Here is a 15,229-nt window from a genome sequence, read left to right on the forward strand (position 1 = left end):
TGATGCCTCCAAATCTTAAAAAAAAGAAAGTTATCCTGCCAGTTGCAACAATATGGATGAAACTGGAAGACATGCTATGTAAAATAAGTCAGACATAGAAAAAAAAGACCCTACATAATATCACTTGCATGTGGAATCTAAAAAAAGTCAAAATACAGAGAAGCAGAAAGTAATAGTGGTCTTTATCAGGGGCAGGTAGGGGGAAAATGAAAAGACACTGGCTAAAGAGTACAAAGTTGCAGGCATGTAGGATGAATAACTCTAGATATGATGACTGTACAGCATGATGACTACAGATAATAATATTGTATCATATACTAGAAATGCACTAAGAGAGTAGAGGTCATTACACACACACAAATGTAACTATGTGTCAAGATGATATGTTAATTAACTTGACTGTAGTGGTCATTTTACCATGTACCGTGCACCCCTGAATAGGGACACCAATTCCTTACACAGTCGAAAATTCATATATAACTTTTGACTTCCCAGAAACTTAACTAGTTAAGTAGTTGACTGGAAGCCTTACCAATAACATAAACAGTCAATTAATACATGTTTTATATGTTATATGTTTTATGTACTGTAGCCTTCCAATAAAGTAAGTTAGAGAAAAGAAAATTAAGAAAATCTCAAGAGAAAATGCATCTACAATGTGGATTTTTAAAAAATCCATATAATAAGTGGACTTGCATAGTTTAAACCCGTGCTATTTGAGGGTAGTATACATTTACATATATATATAAAGTATATATATATGTGTGTGTATGTATATATATATATATATTATATTTTACAACTTAAATATATGCAATTTTTATTTATAAAAAATAATAAAATAAAAAAAGAGTATGGTACTGCCATAAAAACATAACAGACAAATGGGACAGAATCGAGAGCCAAGAAAGAATTCTATGTATATGCAGCCAAATTATCTTGACGAAAGAGCCAGGAACACACAACGGGGAGAGAAAAGACTTTTCAAAAAATGTTGCTGGAAAACTGGACATCCATATGCAAAAGAATGAAAGTGGGCCCTAATCTCACACAATACATAAAAATAAATTCAAAAGGGATTAAATACTTTAATGTAAGACCTAATATTGTTAAACTCCTAGAAGAAAACATAGGGAAAAACTTTCATGACATTAGTCTTGGTAATGATATTTTGGATATGACAGCAAAAAACACAAGCTACAAAAGCAAAAATAAGCAAATAGAAATACATCAAACTAGAAAGCTTCTGCACAGCAAAAGAAACAACAGAGTGAAAAAGGCCACCTTTTTATATAAGGAAATCTTAGAACTCAATAGCAAAAAAAAAACCTAATTAAAAAATAAGGAAAAAACTTGGATAAACATTGCTCCCAAAAGATATATAGATGGGGCCAATAAGTACACAAGGAGCTCAACATTACTAATTATCAAGAAAATGCAAATCAAAATCCCAGTGAGGTATCACTTCACACCTGTTAGGATGGCAATTAAAAAAATAACAAGCATTGCCAAGCATGTGGAAAAATTGGAACCCTTGTTCACTGTTATGGGAATGTAAAATGGTACAGGCAGTAAGGAAAACAGTAAGGAGTTTCCTCAAAAATTAAAAATGAAAGTACCATATAATTCAGCAATCTTATTTCTGGGTCTCTATCAAAAAAATTGCAACCATTTTTTTTTAATGTTTATTTTTGAGAGAGACAGAGTGAAAGCAGGAGGAGGGGCAGAGAGAGACATAATCCAAAGCAGACTCCAGGCTCAGTTGGCAGCAAAGAACCTGACATGGGGCTCGAGCTCACAAATGTGAGATCATGACCTGAGCGAAAGATGGATGCTTAATCGACTGAGCTACCCAGATTCCCCCAAAATTGCAACCATTATCTCAAGGAGAGAATTGTACTCCCATGTCCATTACAGCACATTTCACAATAGCTAAAATATAGAAGTAACCTAAGTGCCCATCAATAGATAAATGGGTAAAGGAGATGTGGTATATATGTACGATGGAATATTATTCAGCCTTAAAGAAGAAAAACTTCCCATATGTGACAACTCTAATGAACCTGGAGGACATTATACTAAGTGAATTAAGCAAATCCTAGAAGAACAAATACTGCATGATTACACTTATGAGGAATCTAAAAGATCCAAATGCATAGAAGCAGAGAGTAGAATGGTGGTTTTCAGGGGCTGGAGGAAGATGAAATTGGGGAGATAGTGGTCAAAAGATATAAATTTTCAGTTTTGCAAGATGAGTCAGTTCTAGAGATCTGCTGTACAACATTATGCCTGTATATAACAATATTATATTGTATATTCAAACATTATTAGGAAGGTGGATCTCAGGTTAAGTGTTCTAATCACAATTTAAAAAAGAAAGAGAAAAGCAAAGACAGAAGGGAGGGAGGAAGGCTGGAAACCGGTAGGTAGGTAGGTAGGTAGAAGGAAGGAAGGAAGGAAGGAAGGAGAAGTAGAAAGAAAACCATTGGCATACACATTTAAAAAGTAAACAGAAACTCTCCCTTTGAATTTAAGGAATAAGTTTTTGTTTTATTTTGTTTTTGTTTTCAGATTCAAGACTTGCTGTACTTCTTTGTGTTTATTTATATTCCATATTATGAATAGGAATATTGATAGGGAGCATAAGCATTTAGTGAATTCTAAATCAGTACATTTCTGGATAAACAATATCCCATATAAAATATTTTCTAGCACGTCTTTACACCATGGATCTTGTACTAAAGAAGACAGGACTGCCTGAGTCTAACAATTGAGATCTAATGTTGGTGACAGCAGGGTAGCTATATGCGTGGATTCGTTTCTTTAAATGTTTTTTAGGCACGACAGGGGATTCCTTTAGCTACTATTCTGGAGTTGTAATAAAGCAATCCCTGATTTTAAATGTTTTCAGTTGTTTAACTACATATTGTATACATACAAAGAAAATGTCCAAAAACAAAAGTAAAACTTCAGGATTTGTTTATAAATCTGGTGCCAAATCTTTTTATGTTATTTAAAATTATATATAATGAATTTTTATAAGGACATTTAAACATATCTTTTGTGTAATTTAGCCTTGTTTCAAAAAAAAAAACTTGCCTACAAAAACAAAAGTTTTTAAAACCTGAAAATTTAAGTCTCTCATAGGAAAATTAAGCAAAAATACAGCTTATAAGAACATAAAACATGTCTATAATTTTAGATACACCTAAAAGGCTTATTTTATAGATATCACAAGTTGTTCACAGTACGATTTAAGACTACAATAATTCATATTGGACAAAGATACATAAGTAATCTTAATAGTTCTTCATTACTTCTGTAGACATACATCTACAGTGAAGAAACCTATTACTGGAGAGATTTTATAAAAAAATAGAAAAAGTGGAAAAAAGACACCATTTTGGACTATAATAATCCTATGATTATCCTGTCATTATATGTTAAGTAATTATGTAAAAAGCTATTCATTAAAAAGTTTATTGGAATAAGGAATATCTTGATAGACAATGAAAAAGCCTCAGTCTGTAAAAATTTATCAAAAGTCAGTATTATATTAAATATTAAAAGATATCATAAAATAAGAAAGTAATATGGGGTGCCTGGGTGGCTCTGTCAAGTCGGGTGTCCGACGTTGGCTTGGGTCATGATCTCATGGTTCATGGGTTCGAGCCCCGCGTTGGGCTCTGTGCTGACAGCTCAGAGCCTGAAGTCTGCTTTGTGGATTCTGTCTCCCTCTCTCTCTGCCCCTGCACAGCTCATACTCTCTCTCTCTCAAAAATAAATAAAACATTTAAAAAAACCTTTAAAAAATTAAGAAAGTAATACAGACCTAAAAACTGATCTAATCTTGAAAGTTTCACGAGATTTCTAACTACAACATAATTTTGGTGGTTTCAGGGGCTCCATAGAAATAAATTAATATATTTGAGATATTCTACATTACAAGGTTTCCAAAATTGTGCTTTACTTTTCAAATTCTTCTCAACATGATAAAGACAGATTAAAACTTGGGGATAAGCACCCTGATGCCCTGTAGTCCTCTAGCCCAATGACCCTCTTGCACCCACCCCAACCATTTCTTTATTTTTAACTTTATTTTTTTTAGCTTTACTGAAATATAATTGACAAAAAATATTATATACATTTAAGATATACAATGTGATGTTTTGATATACATTCTGAAATGATCACCACAGTGAAACATATTAATATATCCATCACTTCACGTATCACAAGTTACCATTGTTTTTCTTCCTTTCTTTTGGAGTTGAGAATGCTTAAGATCTACTCTCTTAGCAGATTTCAAGGATATAATACAGTATTGCTAAGCATAGTCACCATGCTGTACATTAGATCTCCAGAACTCACTCATCTAACATAACTGAAAGATTATATACCCTTTGACCAACATCTCCCCATTTCTCCTTCCCTTTTGCTCCTGGCAGCCACCATTCTACACTCCGCTTCTGCGTTTAACTATTTTAGATTCCATGTAAATGATATTATGCAGCATTTGTCCTTCTGTGTCTGGCTTATTTTATTTAGCATAATAAAATGAATTCATTGGTGTTGTCTCAAGTGGCAGAATAACATTCTTTTTAAAAGCTGTTTAATATTCTCCATTTTCTTTATCCATTAATCCATTGATAGACACTTAGATCATTTCCATTTTGTGGTTATTGTGAATAATGCTACCATGAACTTTGCATTGCAGATATTTCATCAAGACAGACATTTTATTTCCTTTGGATATTTACCTAGAAGTGAGATTGCTGGATCATTTGGTAATTCTATCTTTAATTTTTGGGGAACCTCTATACTGTTTTCTTTAAAAAAAAATTTAATGTTTATTTTTGAGACAGACAGAGAGACAGGGAGAGGGAGAGAATGAGAGGGGGAGGGGCAGAGAGAGAAAAGACAGAATCTGAAGTAGGCTCCAGGCTCTGAGTTGTCACCACAGAGCTGGATGCAGGGCTCAAACTCAAGAACTGCATATCATGACCTGAGCCGAAGTCAGACACTTAACTGACTGAGCCATCCAGGAGGCCCTACACTGTTTTCTATAGAGGCTGTAGCAATTTACATACCCACCAACAATGTAAATGGTTAAAGAAACTGTCCCTTCCCTATTGTATGTTCTTGGTACTCTTGTCAAAAATAAGTTGACTGGAAATTCACACATTTATTTGTGAGTTCTCTACTTTGTTCTATAGGTCTAAATGACAGTTTTTATGCCAGTACCATTCTCTTTTGATTACTGTAGCTTTGTGATGTATTTTAAAATCAGGAAGTACAATGAGTTCAGCTTTATTTTTCTTGCTCAACATTACATTAGCTATTTGGGATCTTTAATGGTTCTGGATGCATTTTAAGATTGTTTTTTGTATTTATGTAAAGAATGTCATTGACATTTTGGTAGGGATTTCACTAAATCTGTAGATTGTTTGGGAAAATATGGATATTTTAACAATATTCTTCTAATCCATGAACGTGGGATGTCTTTCCATTTACCTGTCTTCTCTAATTTCCTTCAACAATGTGTTATAATTTTTAATGTAGAAGTCTTTTACTTTTTTGGTTAAGTTTATTTCTAAATTATTTTTATTTCTAAATATTTTATTCTTTTGTTTTTGAGTGGGATTGTTTTCTTAATTTCATCTTCAGAAAGTTCATTGTGAATATACAGAGATGTCACAGGTTTTTGTATGCTGATTTTATATCACATCACTTTACTTAATTTGTCCATTAGTTCTAACTTGGGATTGATATTTTAGAGTGGGTTATTACAATAAATTTTCTTTTTAGTTTTAAGCTGTTTTCTTGAGGTAGTGAATTTTCATGGATATGCATTCTTTGTATTATAATGCATATTTGTGGTTATATGAATTTCATATATATACACATACCGTCTTGTACTTATAATCTCTAACATAAAGCAAATGAAATCCAAAAACAAACTTTCTGAAATCCAAAAACAAAGTTCTGAATTTTAACAATTTGCTTTTCAAAAAATTTAAAACCTCTTTACAGTGGGAAATTTCAACTCCATTGGTGAGGTACTTGTGAGATCTCAGAATTCATTTCAATTGAAATTCAACTTTTTCCTGTTTTCTTTTCAATTAACACAGTCCAATCATGGACTAAACTTCAGGTTTGGTCCAAGGGTGCCCTTCCTGAGGAACAAGACATGTATGAGAAGGGCAAATGAGCACTGCTGCTGCTCTACCAGAGGACTGCAGTTCTCTGACAACTAATCATCCTTCCTTTCAGTTCAAAAGACTAACCAAAAGAGTTTTTAAAAGACACTATAAATAGAAGGCCTTTCTCTTTTAAATTTAAAAAGTCAGTTTTTTTTAGTCTAATGAAGAATCCTACTATGATAAAATTCATGGACTTACTCTATATAGATATTTTGGAAGTAGATACCTAGGATAAATAGATTCACCTGAAGACTATATAAGTTGTTATACGCAAAAGAGCATTTAAGGTTAGTTTGATTTGTTGTCAATATAGGTCTCATATTGTATGTATTTTTATGTCAAAAACATAAAAATAATTACCCTTTTTAAAAAAATACCCTTATAAATTATGGAAATCATCGTATGATGTTTACTAAAAAGTCTTTGTTCTAAACAATTCTTTTACCGTATCGAAACTTGGTAAAATTTTTAAAAAGTACAGTAGTTGGGGCACCTGGGTGGCTCAGTCGGTTAGGCATCCGACTTCGGCTCAGGTCATGATCTGGTGGTCTGTGAGTTCTAGCCCCGCATCCAGCTCTGTGCTGACAGCTCAGAGCCTGGAGCCTGTTTCAGATTCTGTGTCTCCCTCTCTCTCTGACCCTCCCTCGTCATGCTCTGTCTCTGTCTCAAAGATAAATAAATGTTAAAAATTAAAAAAAAAAAAGTACAGTCAGTGGAAATCTTTGGCATAGAGAGTTATACTGGAAATTATTTTAAAAATAGAAAATCCAACTCATTGTTTGACTATAAAAAAAATGCTTATGAGGAAGAAGTTGGTAACTATCACCTAAAGGATACAAGCTTTTAAAAGAAACACTCAAATTCTAATTAATATTGTTCATCTTCAGGGCACATTTCTGGCTTCTGTAATGTTTGAACATCATACTCCAGACACACTGAGCTTTGCTCAGTAATTATCTGAACATGACCTTCGTTCTGATGACAGGCTTGCCTTTCCTCACCTTCTTCACCAAAGGGACCTTTACTCAATGTTCAGGACCCAATTAAAATAGCATCATGTCTTCTGTAAAACTTCACTTGCCAAAAAATTAATGGTACTTATTACATTGTATGGAAGTAACCTGTTAGCAAACAAAGCTCTACTGTTTATTTATGTATGCATTTTTTCCAGTAAATTGAAGCTTCTCACAAATATTTCCTGAACTGAAATATTTGTCGATTTTTCCTGTATCTAATCTTCCCATGACAACTCTTTTTAAACACTTCTACTGAAATTATAGTCAGAGAATTTACCTTCAAAAGAATTATAATCAATATAGTAATTAAATAGCAATAGTACCCTGGGTGGAAGCCAGGGAGAACCTGATTTATGCAATTAATTCATCTTGAAACTGTCGTGTTGTTCTTTTTACAAATGATCATTGAACACCTGCTAAATATAAGATGCTGTGATAGACAAAAAGATAGTGAGATAATAGCGAGAAATTAGAAACATATTTAGCTCTTAATCTACTTGGGAATATGACAAAATAAAAAATAGCTGACCACATAGATGAAGATAAATTGTTACAGAAAATCAAATGGAGAGAATACTTAGTGCAGAAAGAAGCATTTGTGCTAAACCTTATAAGTGAACCTCAAAGACTTGAGGATATCCACATTAAAGGGTCATTGGTGAGAACAAAATGAAGTGTGCATGAAAGAAATATGAAAATAGTAAAGACCCATAAATGTATTCAGTGTTATGATTTGGATATGTGGAAATGGAGTAAAAGAGGATCTTTAGTAGAAAATAAGGTAGAAGCATGTTGTGTAGTATGGTATTGGTGATATAATCCTTGAAAGGCCATGGTAGAAAAGGAAACATAGTAAGATGAGAAAAAAGACCTGCACATTTTCTTCAGTAAGTATAGGTAATGGAGAATATTGGATGGATGGGAGTAAGAATGTAAAGTGACTCTCCATTCTTTTATTAGCCAAGAACAATATATTCCTAGGCACAAAATAAAAAAACACAAGTCAATCTTTAATGTGAAATATTATCAACAGGATGGTGAAGAGACTATCTTCTTCATTAAAAATGAGGATAAAGATTAGTGATCCAAGAAAAATATTGATTCAACTATTTGAATACCAACTTTCTAAGTAACTATAACCTTTTACAACTGGAATGTAGAAATTTAAAAAGAAAATTAAAGAAACAAATAATAGCAATATAAATGATATGCACTGCTACAAAAGATAAAAAAAAATCCCCCAGTTAAACATATAACAAATGTTAAGTTGTTGGAAATGGCTCCCTATTTAGGAAAAATTATGAAAATCAATAACCAATGTTAAATAATTTGTCTTTATACCCATGTCCATAAAAATTTAAAATTTACAATTCACATTTAACGCCAGTTTTATTGTTTCTAAGCCATTCCATTTTAAACAAAATATGAACAGTTGCTAAATAATCCTTGTATGCCTATGAATTTTTTTATTTTTCTTAACTGTGAAATGCTGTACAATTATTAAAGTAAAAAAAATATACTTACTCAAATGAGGATTAACAGGAGCTACAAGAAAAGCAAAAAACTAATGTTAGCATGGCTTGAATGTCTTTTATAAATAAAGGTCTAATCAGTGTCTCATAGTTCCTTATCAAAACTTAATGATCTCCCCCACTGTGACCATGGAGAATTGTGTCTGCAATCCATTTTGTTCTAGAGGATTGAATAGAATCTACTTTGGAGCTCAGCAATAACAGTCTCAAAGTACCCAAAAGATCAATGCTAAATAGCATGTGGGATTTGTTCATTTTTCCAAGGAATGGAGTTGCTGATCTTTTATATCTTAACCAGTGCAAAAATCCCCAGAAATCAAAACTCAGGCTGACAGTAGGCCAACCTATAATCTAGATGGTTTAACAATGAAAGCAATTATCCAACAAAGATTACATTTTAGGGTTTTGTTTTTTTTTTTTTTTTTTTTTGCAGTTATCTACTTCTGGTGAAAATAACATGGTATATATGAAAATAAGACATTCCTTATATCATGTTATTACACACCCTAAAACAAACTGCTGTACCAGTGCTGTTTTGTCTAATCACACACACACACACACACACACACACACACACACACACACACATGGTTTTCAAATAAAAAACAATACATTTGCATTTTTGTGCACCAGAAGACCTATTTATTTCAAAAAACTAATTGTGCTTACCATAGAAGTGACAACTGATGTCTACCTGAAGAGGAATGAGTACTTTACATTTTACTGAAACAACAAAAATATATCTAATCCAACAGTTAAAATGTTATCTGTGTAAAATCATTAGTCATTTATCACTTCGAGAGCAAATTTCATTCTGGATAAAGTAAAGCATTACCGTAGTCTACCAGGATTACAAGAGGGAGTTACTCTAACTTGTGAAATTTGTCTGTTGTTAATTCCTAGTGTTTGCCATTAACCACTTTTGTTAAACTTGGACATTACAGGTAAAGTATGATAGTGAAAAAGGCACACACATACACAAAGTGTGCTCATGATAATTGTTACATGAGTACACTGACATCAGTTTTAACAAAGTGAGTTAGTTTCTCAAGTATTTTTACTATTTCTTACAGAAGACATTATTTCTATTAACTTTATTTTTCTCATTGTTTTGCCCATTGCAAATATGAAATACACAATATAGAGAAGGGACTATATATCTACTAGTTGCACTGAAGTGAAGAAAAATAATTCTTTTTCTTGCAAGATATCAATATATTATCTTCCAAAAATTAATTAGTAAAAAATTAAAATTATTTCATAATTAATAATATAAAAGTTTAATTTGTCTATGTATTATCTCACAAAGAAGTAAATATCTTTGAATTATAATTTCGTTCTAAAAACTATGTTACATCTACAGTTAACCTATGAACAGACTGAGTTTTAATTGAGTCTTCTGCTACAATATTATTAGTCACCAAATTTACTGTAAGTAGCAGATTTAACCTTGTGAAAATTTGCCATTCTCAATTCTAAATATTGCAGTCAGTCCATTTTGCTTCTCTTTTCAATTGTACTTTCATGTGTGATTTTTTATAAATGTCTAGATACCATTTAAGTAAACTTTACCCAAATCTATATTATATAAAATAAATTTTAATTAAAATGTTTAAGATTTTAATAAGTATGCCTAAGAATGTAAAAATAATTAAAGTTGAAACTACAATAATATCTATTCTCCAGATTTATTTTCCATTTTAGTCTGTTGCCTTAGAGTTTTCAATAAAACTACTGAGATTTTAAAGATGTTTTTTCTCTATATCGCTTTAAGGAAAGTCATATAATTTCTAAATATAGCAAAGCAACATGGATCCTCTGTCATGAAAGGGTGAACTAACCCCAGTTCTATTCAGAATTTGTCATTTCATAGTTGTTTAACTCTGTGGTTGTTTAACTCTGTTTAACTGAAACTTTCTGGGTCCTAATATCTTCATTTTTTACATGAATGGATATTAATGCATTGTTTCTAATGACCATATTAAGTAGTCTATAGTTTTATAACTTAGGGACAGGGAACATAAAATTAGTAAAAAGGAGATAATAATTCATAATTTATAAGACATATAAAATTAAAATTTTAGAAAAAATATATTGAGATGCTATCTAATTGTGTGTCCAATGGGATCATGGAGGTTATTACAGAATAACAATTGTTATAGCCACTAAAATTTATTTATTTTTAATTTATTTGAGAGAGAGTGAGAGAGGGAGGATGCATGAATGGGAGAGGGGCAGAGAGAGAGAGAGAGAGAGAGAGAGAGAGAGAGAATTCCAATCAGGCTCTGTGCTGACAGCGAACCTGACGCGGGGCTGCATCTCACGAACTGCGACACCATGATATTATTATTATTATCCTGTTAATATTCTATTTTATATTGTATATCTTTTTCAGTGAAAACTGAATATATCTAATTGATGAAAAAAGAGTGAAGAAAAGTGATTTCATGTGAAAAGCAATTCTAGTGAGTTTTTTTTTTAAGTTAATTTCTTTTGAGAGAAAGAGAGAGACAGTGAGAGAGTGCTCACACATGTGCAAGCAGTGGAGGGGCCAACAGAGAGGGAGAGATAGAATCCCAAGCAGGCTCCATGCTGTCAGCACAGAGCCCCCAACACAGTGCTGGATCTCACGAACCAGGAGACCATCACCTGAGCTGAAATCAAGAATTGGATGCTTAACTGACTGAGCCACCCAGGTGCCCCAAATCCAATGAGTTTTTTTTAATAATTTCACTGTATTTTTTACTTTTGATAGTATTCACTGTTTCCCTCTTAAGTAGGAAAAAATCTGCCTAATGCTAAACTGAATGGAGAACTTCAACCACAAAAAACTACATTCTATTAGTTTTTAATTCAAGCCCTGGTAATCAATGATAAAAAGAATAATATTTCACTAAAGTAATAAAGTAAATATGAAATATGAATCATTCAACCCTGAAAAACATTGACAGTTCTAGAGGTAGCCACTGAACATTATAAATTTCAACTGAAAAATTCACATAAACTTCAGTCAATAAAATATTAATCTGTTTCACCAACATACACACAAAAACACTCACATACATTTAGCTATTTTTAACATTAGCAATCTAAAAGAAAAAAATGACCAAAAAAATAACCTAGGATGTACTTCAACAGATGAATGGATCAACAGACTGCAATATGGCTGTACAATGGGATATTAAGCAATAAAAAGAAATGCACCATCGAGCCTCAGACGTGGAAAAACCTTAAAGGCATATTGCTAAATGAAATAAGTTAGCTTGAAAAAGCTATATGCTGCATTATTCCAACTACGCAACATTCTAGAAAAAGCAAAACTATGGACAATAAAAAGATCACTGGTTGTCAGGATTGGAGGGCGTGGGTGGGGATGGATAAACAAGGGGAGCACAGGGGACCCACAGAGCAGTGAACCTCTTCTGTATCATACTGTGATGATGAATAAATAATATTATCTACTTATCACAATTAATGTAATTGTCCAACACAAATAATTTTAAACCCTAATGCAAACTATTTGTCACTTTAACAATACATCTATGTTCTTTAATCAATTGTACAAAGTGTACCATGCTAAAGAAAGATGTTAATAATAGGGGAAACTGTGTTGGGGGAAAAGGACATACATGGAAGCTCTCTATACTTCCTGTTCAATTGTTTGTGAATCTAGAAATTCTCTAAAAAATCAAGTCCATCAATTAAAAACCAAGCATTGATAATATTTGCTAATTTCTTAATGACAAATTTTAGAGCCATTAAGAATTTGAAAAAAATATGCAAAATTATTGCATCATAACTTATGGGATAGAAAATAAAAGGACACTGTTGGCTTTATCACAGAGATTCAATGTTAACTAAAATATTATTCAACATCTCTACATTTAAAACAAATATTACAATACATGATGATTTAGTTTTCTGTTTTCTCTTTTTGTCACTTGGCTGATGACCCAGAAGGTCAATATGCTAAATTTTAGTTTATGTCCAAATTTAGTAGATAGTTGCATTGTACATATTCCAGACACTTTAATATGCAAAAAATACTTATAAAGTACTACTTACCGCTGTATTTGATGACACGGATTGTTGAATCTCCTTCACCAAATTTGGTGAGAGGAGTTAGTCGGACTTCATAAGCCTCTGGTTTAATTAGCTCAGTCAAGTTATATGTAATTAGTTCTCCCTTTTGAATATTTCCATTTATTTTAATCTCCTGTTCCCACCAACGCTGCTGTCCAGCCTGAAATCAAAGGAATTAGGTAATAATGTTCCCAATATTTTCTTCAGAGATATTTACTATTGTCAAGAAAGCTTTCTAAAATTTTACTAAATAAAAAAGTGTATTATATTGTACCTTTATATTTACATTATATTGTACATTATATTATATTCAAGTTTCTAGAATAAGCAACGAATTTGGTAGATATTTCCACACAGATGTTTGCAGATAATTACCAAATTATCACAGAATACTTTGGCTGATTAAACAGATTTAATATGCCATCTTATTAAGAGTCAGAAGATAAAACAATAGTGTCTATTGCTGTCTCAATCTGAAGCTTAGAGAGATACAAGTTTAACTACTTTTTTTTCTTTATTAAAGTTTTTAAATTCCAGTTAGTTAACATACAGTGTAATATTAGTTTCAGGTGTACAATATAGTGATTCAACTCTTCCATACATCACCCAGTGCTCATCACATGTGCCCTCCTTAACCCCCAGCACCCATTTCACCCTTCCCCCCACCCACCTCCCCCATGGTAACCATCAGTTTCTTCTCTATAGGTAAGAGTCTGTTTCATGGTTTGCCTCTCTTTTTTCCCTTTTGCTTGTTTGTTTTGACTCTTAAATTCTACATATGAGTGAAATCATACGGTATTTGTCTTTCTCTGACTGACTCATTTCACTTAGCATAATATTCTCTAGCTCCATGTATGTCACTGCAAATGGCAAGATTTCATTCTTTTTATGGCTGAGTAATATCTCATTGAGTATATACACCAAATCTTCCTAACATCAACTGATCTTCTTTGACAAACAAGCAAAGACAATACATGTGGAGCAAAAACAACCTTTTCAGCAAACGGCGATGTAATGTTGGGCATCCATATGCAAAATACTAAATCTAAATACCAACTTTATACTTTTCATGATATTTAACTAAAAATGTATCACATACATGTAAAACATAAAACTACAAAGCTACTAGAAGGTAAAATAGGAGAAAATCTAAATGACCATGGGTTTGGCAACAACTTTTTAGATATAATACCAAAAGTACAATCTAGGAAAGAAATAACTGATAAGCTGGACTTCTTTGAATTAGAAATTTCTACCCTACAAAAGATATTACCAAGACTATTGAAAGACAAGAACAGACTAGGAGAATATATTTGCAAAAGGCACATCCAAAATATATAAAGATCTCTCAAAATTCAACAATAAGAAAACAACCCAATTAAAAAATGGTCCATGGATCTTAACAGAAAAGATGTTCCACACTGTATGTTATCATAGAAATGCAAACCAAAACAATGAGATGCCTCTGCAAACCTATCAAAAGAGTCAAATTCCAGAACACTGACAACAGCAAATATTGGTGAGGCTGTGGATCAAAAGTAACTCTTATTCATTGCTGGTGGGAATGCAAAATGATATAACCAATTTGGAGGATAGTTTTGGTTTGTCTGTCTGTCTGTTTGTTTGTTTTATTTACAAAACTAAACATACCCTTACCATATAATCAAGCAATTATGCCCCTTGGTATTTACTCAAAGGGGCTGAAAATATGTCTGCACAAAACTCTTTCCATGGATGTCTATAGCAGTTTTATTCACAATGGGCAAAACTTGGAAGATACCAAGATGTCCTTTAGTAGATGAAAGGACAAATACACTGTGCTACAACCAGACAATGGATATTACCAGTGCTAAAAAGAAATGAGCAATTAAGACATGAAAATACATAGAGGAAACTTAAATGCATACACTAAATGGAAGAAACCAATCTGAAAAGGCTACATACTGAGTGATTCCAACTGTATGACACTCTGGAAAAGGTAAAATTATGGAGACAGTAAAAAGATCAGTGGTTACCAGGAGTTCGGGGAAGGAAGAGATACATAAGCTGAGCACAGAGAATTTGGGGGGGGCGGGCGGGCAGTGAAACTACTCTGCTTGATGATATAATGGTGGATACATGTAATTATAAACCCACAAAATGTGAACCCCAATGTAAATTATGGACTTTGGCTGATAACAGTGGATCCGTATAAGTTAACCAATTGTAACAAATGTACTACTCTGTTGCGGGATGTTGTTACTGGTGGAGGCTATGCCTGTCCTGGGGCAGGGGGTATATGGAGGAGAATCATTGAATCTTCTGCTCAGTATTACAATGAACTTAAAACTACTCTAAAGGAATAAAGTCTTTAAAAAAAATCTGTTGTGTCACTTCATAATTTTTTCTTTGCATA

At 32.6% G+C, this 15,229-nt stretch overlaps 1 protein-coding gene across 1 annotated transcript in view; it reads right to left on the reverse strand.

Annotated features, from left to right (window-relative positions):
- Window positions 1-15,229, reverse strand: part of MDGA2 (MAM domain containing glycosylphosphatidylinositol anchor 2) — an 855,787-nt gene that overhangs the window by 36,293 nt on the left and 804,265 nt on the right. The window contains exons 11-12 of the mRNA XM_042943085.1: window positions 12,817-12,994; window positions 8,744-8,764 (exon numbers count right to left, since the gene is read on the reverse strand). Of these exons, the coding sequence (XP_042799019.1) occupies window positions 8,744-8,764; window positions 12,817-12,994 (199 nt within the window). The remainder of the gene's footprint in view (window positions 1-8,743; window positions 8,765-12,816; window positions 12,995-15,229) is intronic.

The sequence above is a fragment of the Panthera leo genome, chromosome B3 (assembly GCF_018350215.1).
Source record: "Panthera leo isolate Ple1 chromosome B3, P.leo_Ple1_pat1.1, whole genome shotgun sequence".
NCBI lineage: Eukaryota > Metazoa > Chordata > Mammalia > Carnivora > Felidae > Panthera > Panthera leo.